We start from the raw sequence: 15080 nt of genomic DNA, 5'->3' as shown, positions 1-15080 counted from the left end.
TCCGACGACAGATAACACCACTACCATTTATAGTATGTGTTAAATCAATAAAACCACATTACGCAAAGCAGACATTTCAAACAGAAACCTTAGATGAATGCATTTTGATTACACTGTTATGAATAATTTCAACATTAGACTAATAGACTATGGTAATTAGGCTACTGGCAGAGGGGGGAATGGGTTTACAGGTTTCTTTCAGGTGTGAATGGCTGTTATCCATTTGTTAAACGAAAATAATGTCTTAAAAATTATTTAGAAACATAATTAGAAACTTTTTTTTTGAAAGCCACACTGTCGATGTGTCTAGTTGTTTACCGATAAAAGTTCGTGTACAAGAAAACAAGATTTGTCCGATAACACTTTCTTGTGATTGCTTCACTTCCTGTAGCTCCCACTCTGGCAACACATGATGAAGAGATAGAGACACGTACACTTTGCATTTTTTTTTTTTTTTTAACTTAGCAGAAAAGGATGTGAAGTTCAGATATCACTGTTTCATGCAAACTGCAAACCGCACTCACATGTATCAAGTCATCTGAGGTACCTGGATGGTTGAAGCATGATGGTGGTTGTAACCACAGGGTTACAGTCTGGATTTTTTCCCCCCCAATTAGATTTCATGTTGTAATAAGGTCAGTACGAAACCTGGTATAAAAATAATGTTCTGATTAGAAGCTTAAGGACCACAACAACCTTGTTACTGGTAGAAGCTGCGTGCGTGTTCGCTGGTTTCCTCCTCCACATCTCAGGTATGAATGATTGTTTATCCCTTCTTATAAAATCAATATTAACTGAGAACTTACAAGAACGTTTCAATGTGTCTACATTTTTACTAATATGCGCATCTGTTCCAGGGGTTCATGGGCAAGCAAACACACTTTGTGCATTAAAAGGTTCATCAGTGGAGCTGCCCTGCTCAGCCAAAGCGAAGGGCACCAAATGGTACACTGTAAACAGAACCGGCTCCGAGGTTCTTCAGTACGAGCTCTCTATCGATGGTCATCGTGTGACATACAACGCGTCTGACGTTCAACCCACCCTAAAAATCAATGATCTGAGAGAGACCGATGCAAAGTCTTACTGCTGCAGCAAGAACCCTCACAGCCCGGAAGTCTGCTGGCAAAGTTCAGCTCAGCGTTTCAGGTGCGATGGCTGTCAATGTTGGCAAGTAAAAAAAAAAAAAAAAAAAGATGAATATAGAGAGGAGTTCAAATATTTGCGTCCGCTTTAAATATCTGACATTTTCACATGTATGTAGAAATGATGTTAGGAGATATTTTGCACAATATTTAGGCACATTTGCGACTACGTGGACACCTGCGTAAAAGATGTCAGCTCTTGTTCAAGTACATGGACGTGCTCTCACCGCTCACCTGAAATCAAGTGTCCAGAACAAAAACTGCTTGACTTTGATTGACAACTTAATCTGTGTTGTTCTTGTGTTTCTGAACTAAAAACTTCTATGAAAGTATCTCAGATTGTTTGTCTGGTCTTCGCCACTGTATATGAAGTTTTAATTTTATGTTGAATTACCCAGACCTGCAGGTGAACGTGATTCCCACCAAAGAGGGTCAGACAGTAACACTGATGTGCAGCACCAGCTGTGCTCTGACTGAAACACCTGCAGCCTACATCTGGTACAAGAACAGAGAGTTTCTCTATGAGGACTGGTCTCCCTGGTACCAAGAGCTGGTCTACAGTGAGGAAGGAGTCACATACTCCTGTGCTATCAAAGGCCACAAGGATCTCAGAGCCCCTGACGTCTCAGTGGGTGAGTGACAGTCTTTTTTTCACAGTCTGCATTGTAAAATATAAAATGTTGCTCCAGTTTCAAAACATAGTTAAAAAAAAATGAGCCTGAAGTTTAGTGAGTCAGTGTTTTTTCTAAATGTGTAAATATATTGAGCTTCTTAAATTTGAAACATGTCATAGTGTGTTGTGCAAAGACTACATTATTAATTTATTCTGATTTTAAAAATGTATTGATTTCTTCTTTTGCCATCAAGAACCCATGTTCTCTCAGTGCCTTTGGTTTACAAAACAGCTTCTGCCAGAACCACTTTGTAGCAGAGAAAACACAAAAGATATGAGGCTGCTCCAAGTGGTTTTTAAAGAGTTAAAGCATACAGCTCAGGGATACAGACTAAATTCATTACCAATCATCACCATGATTATCAGTGTTTTCACACGTTTTATGTGTTAATCCAGGTTAGTAAATTCTGGAATCTTCTTTTTTTTTTTTTTTGGTCCAGATTCTGTCACGCCGACCTGCTTTAGTGTGACCTACACTAAAGGGACGGTGTGTTTTTATCAGCAGCCCTGCTCCATCACACATCCGAGAGGTTACATTTCAACAAACCTTTACAAACCTTGTGTTCACATTTTCCCATTGTTATTTTTTAATTAAAATGTTTTTATTTTTGTTTAACTCATATTCTGTATAACCCAAATTAAAAAAAAAATACAGTTATTTGTCATCTTTTAACAGACGTACATGTTCAAAGTACTTCACCAGGTACACTGACCTGTACCAGCAGCTGTCCCCTGACCGACCCTCAAACTGCTTATGGATGGTACCAGAATAGACAATGGTACAGAAACACAATGAAACAACAGGTTTCAGTTTCTGGATCCCTCACTGAAAGCTTCTCCTGTGCTATAAAACACTTTGAGCATCTACTGTCTCCTGAAGTCTGAGAGTATGAACCAACAAGCCTAGTTAATAGTGGGTTTAAACTTGAAATGGTAAACTGTTATGTGGCTGTGTTAATATTAGACAGTGTTTAGTCTGTTATTTTCTTTACTGCCATGCCAGTTTCTAATGCCATGCACTGCAGGATATATTTTTAAACCTAAAGGTTTTAAAAAAGTATATATTCTCTTATTAATAAACTAAAAGCAATAAAGGGTAGAGGACATACAGTATGTACATATTAATGCAGTAGCCTTGATAAAAGTTTTGTTAATCCATTTATTCAAAACCCTCACAAAATCTAGAAAAATTTAATTAATTGTGTTTTTCTATTTTCGCTGACAAACAATAGCTAAACTGTGTTGACAACTTGTGGCCACTAGATGTCCGTGTAGACTCTGAGCAAGTGAAATCAAGAATTTAAATGAATCCGATTTTAAAACTGGAACTAAGACTAGAAGCTGAAATATGGCGGCTAAAAAAAAAAGAAACTTATTTTACACTTTAGAGCCCAAATTCAATTAATTTTTTTAAATCGCCTTAAATACATCGTGTGTTCATGTATGTTCACATCAGAGAAATGTAGAAATCCCCAATACAGAATTTAGACAAATGGAAATCAGAAAAGCAAACTTCAGTATCACTCTTGTTCATTTTCCAAACTAAATTTAAAAAAAAAGAAGATCTAAGACAATCTAAATAAATATATTTACAAACCGTAAATTTAAAGCAACATTCAGTTAAATAACTATGGTATTCAAGCCAATAATTTTTACCCTAATAGTTGTGTGTTTTTCCAGGTACTGGGGATAACTACTGTTGGAGTGTGAATTATGAAAACAGGAGAATCTGTGCTCTGCAGGGTTCCTCAGTGAACATTTCCACTATATACTCTCATCCCCACAACCAGCAGCCCACGTCTAAATACTGGTATAAAATACGAAGAAGGGGTGAGGGGGAAACCGAAGTAATGATGAACGCTGCAGGTCGTGTGAAGTGTTATGACAACATGGGACGCCACATCCTGGAAATCAAGCACCTGCAGAAGAATGACTCAGCATTATACACATTCAAAGTCCAAAGATTTGATGGAAAATGGAAACAGTCTGATTTTGCGGGAGTCACTTTGGTTGCCACAGGTAAATTTGACACCTTTTCATCTTTAAAGCAACATCCTTAAGTTCATAGACTGCACAGTAGTTCAGCAGCAGGTTAAGAAGGGTCTCTAATACTGCGTGTACTTGTATACACAGTGTGAGCGTGGGCGATAGAACAAAATTTTAAAGCCAGTTCAAGTTCCCAAAAAAAGTCTCTTAAACATCAAAGGTGACGTTTGCTTAAAGCTATTTTAAAATGGACTTAATATCCAGGTTTGAGACACTTTGGATGTCTTCTCAAAACATTTACTGACCAGTATGTCTCTCTTTAGGTCTGAGGGTTAAGTTCAGTCCTGCAGTGGTGATGGAGGGAGAGTGTGAGACGGTGACCTGCAGTACCAGCTGTCCTCTTTCTGGTAACACAACATACATGTGGTACTTGAACGGTCGACTTCTGCCACAGAGCCAAAACAAACACCTGGTTCTAGACCCAGCCGGTACTCAGCATGCAGGAAGATACTCCTGGGCTGTCAGAAATGGCAAGAAAGACACCAGCTCTAGAGAAAAGACTCTCATCGTCCTCAGCGTCACTAAGGAACAAGCATCATCAGCAGGTGCAGGAGTTGCTGCTGCTTTCCTGGTTTTAATATTTCTCTCTGTTGTCTGTTGGATTAGGTGAGTAACACTATGGTTGTTTTGCAGATATTCAAATCCCGATTTCAAACCACTTGTTCGTTTATTCATTTATTTCATGATTCAGAAAAAAGAGGGCTTCCAGTCAATCTCCAGAGATTGAAGCGTCAGAAAACACGGAGCCGTTCCAGTAGAAAACAGGATTGAAAGGATTATGATCCCTACAACAAACACTAAATAAGAAATACTTCAAGACACCAAATATCTGGATATTCAACTGTATGCAACATAAAACCTTCCGAAACATTTAAGTTATATTTGTAATTGTCAAGCACTTTGATGAAATATAATGTAAGTATAAGTAATACTGCATATGTCCTGTCTCCTCAGATAAACTGTGCTGCCATGTATGAGAATGTCTCAGCTCAACCGACCGAGCAGGGAGAACATCACTATAACAGTCTCCTTTTCTCTGAGCACCACACAGACGATCTGTACTGCATCATCGACCCCGTATCTGCTATATAACCAAAGGTTTTTTTCTAAAGTATTATGTGAGATCCTCTCATGAAGGACGGATGCTTCTTAGGACATGTAGCGTATTAAAAGGTCTACAGCGTGTTGTCTGCAGCATCTGTCTTGGTGCAAGTTTGTTTTAACCGCAACCTGTTCAGATAATATTTTCTTCTGATTGCTTCAGTTCCTGTTACTCAAGAGAATTTGACTAATTAAACTTGCACTGACTAACCGAGTGCTAAAAATGAGACTGACAAACAAATTACCAGACCTCGTCAGGGATTGGGGGGGCGGTGGGTTTTGTCAGGGGTAAAAGATTAACTAAACTAGAGCCGATAAGCAGATCACCTAACCTCAATGCCAAAACTAAACTTAACAAAACAGGAATAAAACTAGGACCAAACTTCAATACTAAACGGAATCAAACAAACGGGGACAAACCAATGACTAAACCTAAACTCTAAACAGGAACAGACTAACAGGGACAAACACTTAACAAGGTGTCAAACTGAAAACCAAACCTCAGACAACATAAAGGTGAATCAGAGTCCAAAATATGAGTCTCTTCCGAATGAACAAATGGCTCACGGTCCATGAACACAGGGAGACCGTATACAGTGTCAGTGTGAGCAGTGTGAACAGGGTGAACCAAACAGACGATCGTGATTTAAAAGGTGAACGGGCCTCACATTCCTTTTCGCAGACACTGTTGAATGGGACAGTTCTATTACTGGCAGACGAATCTGAACGAAAAACTGAACAGACTCTCTGAACTGAACCTTCATCTCAAGTCACCTGATCAGTGTCTTTGTCTGACCATAGTGCACTGCAGCCAACATGAGGAGACTTTGTCAAGTGAACTCACCCAAACTTTTATGATCATCTGTTACTTTAGTTTATTTGATGCTGAAACTGTAAAAAAAACTTTTTTTGTCAGTTTAATAAAATATAGATTTTACATTTTCAGCTTGGTCTGGTGTTTAAGTTTATATCAACGTCCATAAGCTTCACATCTCTCTGCTCTTTCTCTAGATACTTTCAAGTTTGTGCCTCGTTCATGTTGCACAAAGACCCAAAACATTCTGGAAAAGCATAATAATTATTGCATTTAAAAAAATAACAATTTCATGTACCTCTGTAGGACTGCATGTCCTTTACATTGTCACTTCATTGTTATTACACATTTTTAATTGAAATTGAAATTAAAGAAGCAGCATATTGTGTTGAATAAGCATCTCACATTATCTGCAACACACGATTAACTGAGAACAGAGGTCAAGTGAGCTCTGAAACACAGATCTTTGGCTGCAATGATGAAGCCATCTGCAGGACAAATGTTCTGCACTTATATAGCGCTTTTCTACCTATTGGCACTTCTCCCCTTTATTTCTAAAATAATTGAAAAAGTAGTCGCAAAACAATTATGTGATCACCTTCATAGGAATAATTTGTATGAAGAGTTTCAGTCAGGATTTAGAGTTCATCATAGTACAGAAACAGCACTGGTAAAAGTCACCAACGATCTTCTCATGGCCTCAGATAATGGACTCATCTCTATACTTGTTCTGTTAGATCTTAGTGCCGCATTTGATACCATTGATCATAACATTTTATTACAGAGACTGGAACATGAAATTGGAATTACAGGAACTGCACTAGGTTGGTTTAAATCCTATCTGTCTGATAGATTTCAATTTGTTCATGTTAATGATGAATCCTCCATGCACACAAAGGTTAGCTATGGAGTTCCACAAGGCTCTGTGTTAGGACCAATACTTTTTACTTTATATATGTCTCCTTTAGGCAACATTATTAGAAAACACTCCATAAATTTCCACTGTTATGCTGATGATACCCAGCTATATTTATCTATGGAACCAGATGAAAATAATCAGTTAATAAAGCTTCAAGCATGCCTACAAGACATCAAGGCCTGGATGTCCCACACTTTTTTACTTTTAAACTCAGACAAAACTGAAGTCATAGTATTTGGGCCCAAAAATATCAGAGATATGATGTCCAACCATATTGTTACCCTAGATGGCATAAGTCTGGCCTCCAGTACTACTGCAAGGAACCTTGGAGTTATTTTTGATCAGGATCTGTCCTTTAAGTCACATATAAAACAAATCTCTAGAACAGCCTTCTTCCACCTACGGAACATTGCCAAAATTAGGAGCATACTGTCTCAAAGTGATGCCGAAAAACTGGTCCATGCATTTGTTACTTCTAGGTTGGACTACTGTAATTCCCTACTTTCAGGATGCCCCAGTAACTCACTAAAGAGACTGCAATTAATCCAAAATGCTGCAGCAAGAGTGCTGACTGGAACTAGCAAGAGATCATATTTCACCTTCACTAGCTTCTCTCCATTGGCTTCCCATTAAATTTAGAATAGAATTTAAAACCCTGCTTCTTACATATAAAGCTCTGAATGGTCAGGCTCCATCATATATAGAAGACCTCATAGCACCATATCATCCCAGTAGACCACTTCGCTCTCAGAATGCAGGCCTACTTGTGGTTCCCAGAATTTCCAAAAGTAGAATGGGAGGTAGAGCCTTTAGCTATCAAGCTCCTCTCTTGTGGAACCAGCTCCCAGTTCAGATTCGGGAAGCAGACACCCTCTCTACTTTTAAGTCTAAGCTTAAAACCTTCCTCTTTAATAAAGCATATAGTTAGTTATAGTTATGCTGCCATAGGCTTAGACTGCTGGGGGACCCACCCCCCAATGCACTGAGCTCCTTTCCTCCTCTTGACCATCTCTCCTCTCCTCTCACCCCGCAATTCTCACCACTGTATGTCATTAACTCTGTGTGTTCTCTCCCGTAGTTGTCTTTGTCCTCCTCTGTCCCCCTCTCTCTGTCCCTTTCTGCAGGTGTCCCCCGGCTTTGAAGCTGTGTGTCTTCCAGCGTGCAGCTACTGGTCCTACCAATCTGCCCGATGTTTTGTTATTGCTTTTTGTTGCTCTGTTCTTTTCTCTCTCCCCTTTCCACTCACCCCAACCGGTCGAGGCAGATGGCCGTCCACCCTGAGCCTGGTTCTGCTGGAGGTTTCTTCCGTTAAAGGGAGTTTTTCCTCTCCACTGTTGCCTATGGCTTGCTCCAGGGGGATTTGTTGGGTTCTCTTTATATATCTTTATAATCTTGACTTTATTCTGTAAAGTGCCCTGAGATGACTTTGTTGTGAATTGGCGCTATATAAATAAAGTTGAATTGAAAGTTGAATTGAATTGAATTAAAGCGCATTACACTGCTTCTCATTCAGCCATTTGCACTCACACACTGATGGGGGAGCTGCTGTGCAGCTGGCCAACAGTCACCGGGAGCAACTAAGTTGGGGTTCGGTGTCTTGCTCAAGGACACTTTAAGGGCATCGAACCAACAACTGTGAGATTGGTGGACGACCGCTCCACCTACCTGCGCCACAGTCGCAGATGTCTGTTTAGTGTCTGATGGAGGGTGTAGTCTGGATACACATGCAGGTATGACAATAAGGGATCCGTATGTTAAGTCTGCTGCTCTCTTCTTGACATGACCCCTGTATGGTGCTCCCCCTCCTCCCCACAGAGAAGCTAATCAGATAAGGTGCAGTAGCATAAATGTAATAAGGTGCAATCTATGTTGTCACTAGTCCAGAGAAAGACTATGTACATTGCCTCAGGTGTTCTTGATACTTTGCTGGGTATGAGGATGGGCTGTTGGGGGGGGGGGTTCAGTGTCTTGCCCAGGGACACTTTGACATGTGGTTGGGGAGAAAGGGGCACGAACTTTGACCCTAGGGTTGGTGGGCCACTCTATTAACTGATTACACAACTTAAATGTGTCCCTTGTGGTTTAGTTACGAATGACTAAAGGAAATGATGTTGTGATATCACACATTCATAAAAGCTGCTGACCACTCACAAGGAACTGCAACTCTAAGGCCAATACCAATACTTTTAAACAGCTGTCTGAAGTACTGAGGACTCCAAAAACCATGTCAATTGCTGAAGTTGTGTTTATGGGCTTCATCTTGTTCAGTTCAGGTAGGAACAATTGTTTATCGATTCTTGCTTCACTCCATTATGCAAACTGCTTATCCCGGTAAGGGTGACACGGGTAATGGAGCCTACACCAGTTGTCACCGGGCAAAAGACGTGGTCCGCGCTGAAAAACCTGCCAGTCTGTCAACAAGAGGAACATGCAATTACCGTAGAAAAAGGCTGCACCTGACAGTGGCTTGAAACATGTACTGTAAGGCAGCAGGGTTGCGATTTATTACTTCATTCAAAGTGAAAAATCCACATTTACCAATTTTTTAACAGCTTTTTTTCGTATGAACCAGATATTTACTAATACAAACTTCTGTTCAAGGGGTCCGTGGACAGATAAAGACGATTTGTGCATTCGAAGGTTCATCAGTGGACCTGACCTGCTCAAATCCCAATTCAGCCACTAAATGGTACATTTTAAACAAGAATGGATCACATGTGGTTGTTCAGGAAGAGCTCTCTGCAAACGGACATCGTGTAGTGTGCAACTTTTCTGAGGAAGGTCAAACCACTCTAACAATCAATGATCTGAGAGAGACTGACGCAAACGTTTACTGCTGCACAGACAAACCAGATCTCTGCAAGCAAAACGGAATTCGTTTGAGTATTTCAGGTATATTAGTTTTCAATTAATATTATTTAGTAAAATGATTCTTAAAGTATGTGAAAAATTCATTATTTATGCCATTTTCAAAGACCTGCAGGTGAAGGTGATTCCCAACACAGAGGATGAGTCAGTAACACTGTTGTGTAGCACCAGCTGTGCTCTGACAGAATCCTACATCTGGTATAAGAACGGAAGGTTTGAGTATGAGGACTCATGCCCCTGGTACCAAGAGCTGGTCAGCAGTGAGGAAGGAGTCACATACTCCTGTGCTATCAAAGGCCACGAGGATCTCAGAGCCCCTGACGTCTCAGTGGGTGAGGGGTGATTTTTATCGCACTGTTACATAACCATCATTGTAATATACAACGTCTTCTTTTTTTTTTGTTTACCGAGAGATTATTCAAAAGCAACGCAAAGATTATCCAAGTATATGTTTTTACTTTTTAGATCGGTTCATTTCTTCATTAAATATTAAAGACACCCGCAGTGAGCAGAAGCAGCAGAAACTGCTCCTGCTTACCTCAACTCAAAAAAAAATAAAGGTTCCTTTCTGTGTCTCATGAAACGGAAAAAGTTCTTCTGATAGCACTTTGCATTGATGGTTTTCTCCTTGACCTTGATTTTTGCATCAATGATCGCATTTACCAGGTTTCAATGTTTGTTTTAAAAATTATATTAACAGAGTCTCTGGAGAGCTCGAATGTGATCAGTATGTAAAAAAAGATAAACAAACATTTAGGCTGGATACATTTCACATTAATTTATTCTGGTTACACAAATATATTGAGAATATTAGTTTATGCCAGTGTGTGCTGCTAAACAACACTTTTGTCGGGACATTTAAAATGTTAAATGTCATTTATTTTTGCCCAGATTCCATCACACCGACCTGCTTCACTGTGACCTACGCTAAAGGGAAAATGTGTTCTTATCACCAAAAATCAGAGAATGAACCCTGCTCCATCACATATCCTAGAGGTAAAGATTCCTCAACCATTTCAAACCTCCCACCCTCAAACCCCTATGGTTCCCACTACTTGATTATAACAAAAATCCAAATTGTATATAATCTTTCAACAGAATTACTCGTTCAAAGTACTTCACCTGTTACACTGACCTGCAACACCAGCTGTCCTATGACTGACCATCAGACCAACTTCAGCTGGTACCAGGACAGACGTCTGCAAACTAATTCAGAGAAACAACAGTTTTCAGTTTCTGGATCTTCTAATGGCAGCTTCTCCTGTGCTGTAAAAGGCCTCGAGCATCTGCTGTCTCCTGAAGTCTGTAAGCATAAACCAATAACATACAGTTCAGTTTGTTTCAATTGGTGGAATGGTATAATAATGACAACACAGAAACACAATGATAAATACGATGCTCTGAATAACAACACATCATAATAAGTGTGGTTAACATTACAGAAACACAGTTTAATGCAACAGGACCAAAGTGTAAAAAAAAAAAAAAAAAAAAAAAAAAAAAAAGTTTAAATTGACTTTTTGTTTTTCATTCCGTACAAAAATTCTTGCAGCACATTAGCACATTTCTGCTGCTGCTGTCCCACTGTGACACAAAAAAAGATTTATCTTATATTAGCGGTTTATGTATCAAATTCAATAAAACGTTAAATTGTTGATGACTTTATTGTTTTATGTGCCAGTACGACAAATGGAAAAGGAATCCATGTCTTATCCTGGGTATAAAGCCAAAAATTTAAATTGTGATGATTGAACTTGTGGCCAATATATATCATCGTAAAGTGACAGCATGTCAAATAAGTCAGTTAATTAATACTTGCATAAAGAGTCTGTATTTTAGAACACAGACAATTTCACGAGTTAAAAATGTTGTTTAAACAATGGAAAAGGAGTTCACGCATGTGAAACTTTAGGTCAGAGTAACAAGAACGATGCTTTTGTAAGTTTAACAGTGGTCAATGTTAATTCTGTCATAAATGGTTTTATCTTAAGAAGTAATTTTCTCTTAAGAAGCGGTTTCTATATTTCAGGTACTGAGGATAAAAACTGCTCAACAGTGAATTATCAAACCAGGAGAATCTGTGCTCTGGAAGGTTCCGAGGTTGACATTTCAAGTGACTACTCATATTCCTACGATGAGAAGCTTTATTCAAACGGTTGGTTTATTAAGAGGAGAGTTGGGGAGAAAGCTGAAATGCTGCCAAAGGTTCCAGGACGTGTGGACTATCATGACAACATTAAGAATCAGCACATCCTGAGAATCCATAACTTGAAGAGGCAAGACTCAGGAGAGCTCATATTCAGCCTCCAAAAAGATCTTAATGGTTGGGAGTCGTCCAGTTTGCCTGGAGTAACGTTGGTTGTCACAGGTAACTCAGGGAAACCACAGTATTATATCAGTGCACTTGTCACCACTCATGATTATACGGTTGGTTTTTGGTCTTAGAGCAGCACATTTCAGGTATTTAATGCTGATTCAGGTGCGCAGAATAAAGGAGAAAGCTAGATTTCTACTAAGGTTAATCTCTGAAATCTCTTAGATTTACCAACTTGTTGACCCGGTTTTTGATTTCTTTTTTCATGTACTGGTCTACGTAACCTTCTTTTAGGTCTGAGAGTGAGGTTTACTCCTTCTGCTGTCGTGAAAGCGGGACAGAGAGTCACACTGACCTGCAGCACCAGCTGTCCCCTCTCTGGTAACACAAGCTACATTTGGTCCTTTAAGAATCAACCTCTGCCTGAGAGCCGAAACAAACGCGTGGTTCTTGACCCAGTCGACAGTCAGGATGCAGGAAGTTACTTCTGCGCCGTCAAGATCGGTGCAAAAACCACCAGCTCCGATGAAAAGTCTCTAACTGTCCTCATTATCACAAAAGAACAGACGTTACCAGCAGGTGCAGCTGCAGGATTTGGTGCTGCTCTGCTGGTTTTAATAATTCTCAATGTTTCCTGCTGGATGATGTGAGTAACACTGTGCTCTGTTGCAGATCAATAATGATCAAATTCTCATTTGAAAACTCTTCATCAATTGTATATGATTTATTTCTTTGATAAATCAGAAAAAGGAGGATCTGCACTCGAGCCCCACAAAGCGAAACATCAGAAAACACGGAGCAGGTAAAGAACAAGAAATAATTTTAAAAATTCTACTTCTCTGCTTCTCAGCAGCTTCAAGGTAGGCTTCTCTTGTTCTCACCTGAATTACAATCTTCTAATCCTTCAGTCTTCTAATACATGTCCTCATCTCCTGTACATGGCCATGTTGCTGGGAAACCGTTCCATGATTTCCACCAAGATTAGCTCACTTTTTTTCTCTAGGTCTTTCCATAGGCCATAGTCCCACTTCACTAGCCACTTTCTGCCATAATCTTAGGTCTCTCAGTCTTGAGCAGTTTTCGTCTCTGGTAACAATTGAATCTATAAACACACACTACGTCCAGTTCCATAGTTCCATACACCATAAGCCCAACACCCAATGCTCGCATCTTTTTCTTACAGTGTCACACTGGCAGAAACTGAATTCTACGAAGACAAGATTAGCAACACCAAGGTACCAAGACACTGTTCTCCCATTCAAATCAATCCTCTAGAGAAGAATTACAAAGCTGTCTCTTTTCTTTCATGTCTGACCAAACCTTAAATGAGCAGTCCCCCCAGTCCCCCCCGTCCCCCCCCCCACTTAACTTATGTTAAAAATTCAGTAAAAACTACAATTAAATAGTTTTATTACTGCAGTTTTAATGAACTGAGAAATTACGTCTTAATCTCTGCAAAAAACAAAAAAACAAAAGCTTATTTCAAAACACCAAATACATGCTAAAAATCTTGCACCTGCAAAAAACAAAAAGCTTCCAGAACTTTACTACCTGGAGCATTTCATCCTGCATATGTAAGTAATGTTTGTGTTGCGTCCTCAGCTAAACTCTGTTCCCATGAATGAAAACATCTCAGCTCCATCAGACCAGGACAGCCATCACTATAACAGACTTCTCTTCTCTAAAAACCAAACAGAGGATGTCTACTCCACCATCAAGCCAGAGTCCTCCGACTAAAGAGAAATGTCTTGCTATGAGGGACTAGAAAAAACCTCAGTAGCATGGCAGGCACAGACAGACGTAGTGTACAATATAATTTGTCTGCATTCTGAAATGTTTCTGCCTGATATTTTGCTGTCTCTCTTCAAGGCCTTTAAGCTACAGCTGCTTTTTTTTAAGTTCCCTCTAGGCTAATGAAAACCAAGACTTTCCTTAAAGTGTTTCAAACTATCGAGCTTTAGCTCTTTAGGATACATCTTCAAATATCTTGCTTTTTTCCAATTGTTTTTCATCAATTTACAAATATGTTTTAAAAACAGATATTACCAACAGATATTCCATCAGGAGCAAGAGAGAAGTTCTCATACAATTTCAGAGGTCTGTGTAAATGCAGCCATGTTGCATTGTTCTAAGTTACTGATCTGTCCCATCCTAACTTTCTTGATGATTCGTAGCTGTAAAAAAGTTTTGGTAAAAACAGTGTGATGTCATTACATAAATCAAAATCCTAGACATCATATGCTCTGTAGTGTATTATTTTGAATAGTGTGCTTTTACCAGTGACTAGTTTTGTTCTGTTCTCATGTATTTTGAAATGGCATAAACAATTTTAAGATTATACAATCAGAGCCAAACCTGGTTTGAATTATTTCTAAGGAGGCAGACGCAGCAAAATGTCAATTTCTTCCATTTTCGGTCCTCTGTGGAGACACAAGCTTGTTTGATCCTTACATATGCATTTGATCATAAGTATCACGGTCATTTCTACTTGAGCAAAAGTACATTTACTTAAAGTATTAAAGAAAAGTGGTGATTCGTGTTGTTACATGGATTTTAAAGATTACAAGTCATTCAATAAAATGACTGCCCTTTTATCAACAATATCAGAAGTCATTGTATATCTTCTCCGTTTTCCCCCAAATGACATGGCTCACACTTTGAGCAGCACGTTTGGAAGTAACTCTCTCCTCTGCGTTGCCAATCACCCCATTAAGTTTGTTCCACCTACCAGTACTCATTATCGGTTTCACCTGTTGTCAGTTACTCTGCCTCTCTCCTCCATTTAATCCTACTTGGACTAATACAGACCGTAAAAGATTTGGTCTGCAAATGTTATAAGTAATTTGCAAGGACCCAAGTAAGGAGACGGCAAGCGGAGGTAAAAAGAAAAAGGGGAGCAACGAAAACAGACTAAACACGTACAGGGAAAATGACAGGACGGCTACTCAAACCAACGGGGTGCACACACACAAGACAGACAGGACACTGACTAGACAGAAGCAAATGTAGTGTACATCGAAGAACCAGACAAAACTAAGGGGAAGGCAAAAGGGGAAATTAACAAAAATAACCAATACCAGGATCAGGATGTGAACAGACAGGTGAAGGATAAACTAAGGCAATAACGTAACAAAAAGGAGTAACTACAACACAGTCCAGAACAGGGAACAGGGAGAGGAGCGTTCAAACGGGGAAGATCCAGG

At 39.5% G+C, this 15080-nt stretch overlaps 1 protein-coding gene across 2 annotated transcripts; it reads left to right on the top strand.

Moving 5' to 3' along the window:
* The first annotated feature begins 10 nt into the window (after nucleotides 1-10).
* Nucleotides 11-5911, top strand: LOC137124338 (sialoadhesin-like). 2 transcript variants are annotated; one of them, XM_067499203.1, is made up of 6 exons: nucleotides 11-1146; nucleotides 1541-1774; nucleotides 3496-3834; nucleotides 4125-4406; nucleotides 4553-4704; nucleotides 4816-5911. In XM_067499203.1, exons 1-5 carry the CDS (start codon nucleotides 1071-1073, stop codon nucleotides 4630-4632), a joined length of 1011 nt encoding a protein of 336 aa, XP_067355304.1. In that variant the 5' UTR covers nucleotides 11-1070; the 3' UTR covers nucleotides 4633-4704; nucleotides 4816-5911. The 2 variants fall into 2 exon arrangements, with proteins under 2 accessions (XP_067355304.1, XP_067355303.1); XM_067499202.1 differs by having other exon boundaries at nucleotides 4125-4467; nucleotides 4816-5910.
* The last annotated feature ends 9169 nt before the right edge of the window (nucleotides 5912-15080 follow it).

The sequence above is a fragment of the Channa argus genome, chromosome 3, assembly GCF_033026475.1.
Source record: "Channa argus isolate prfri chromosome 3, Channa argus male v1.0, whole genome shotgun sequence".
Lineage (NCBI taxonomy): Eukaryota > Metazoa > Chordata > Actinopteri > Anabantiformes > Channidae > Channa > Channa argus.
Note: the sequence above shows the minus strand (reverse complement) of the source record. Positions and strands in the feature narration are given on the sequence as shown.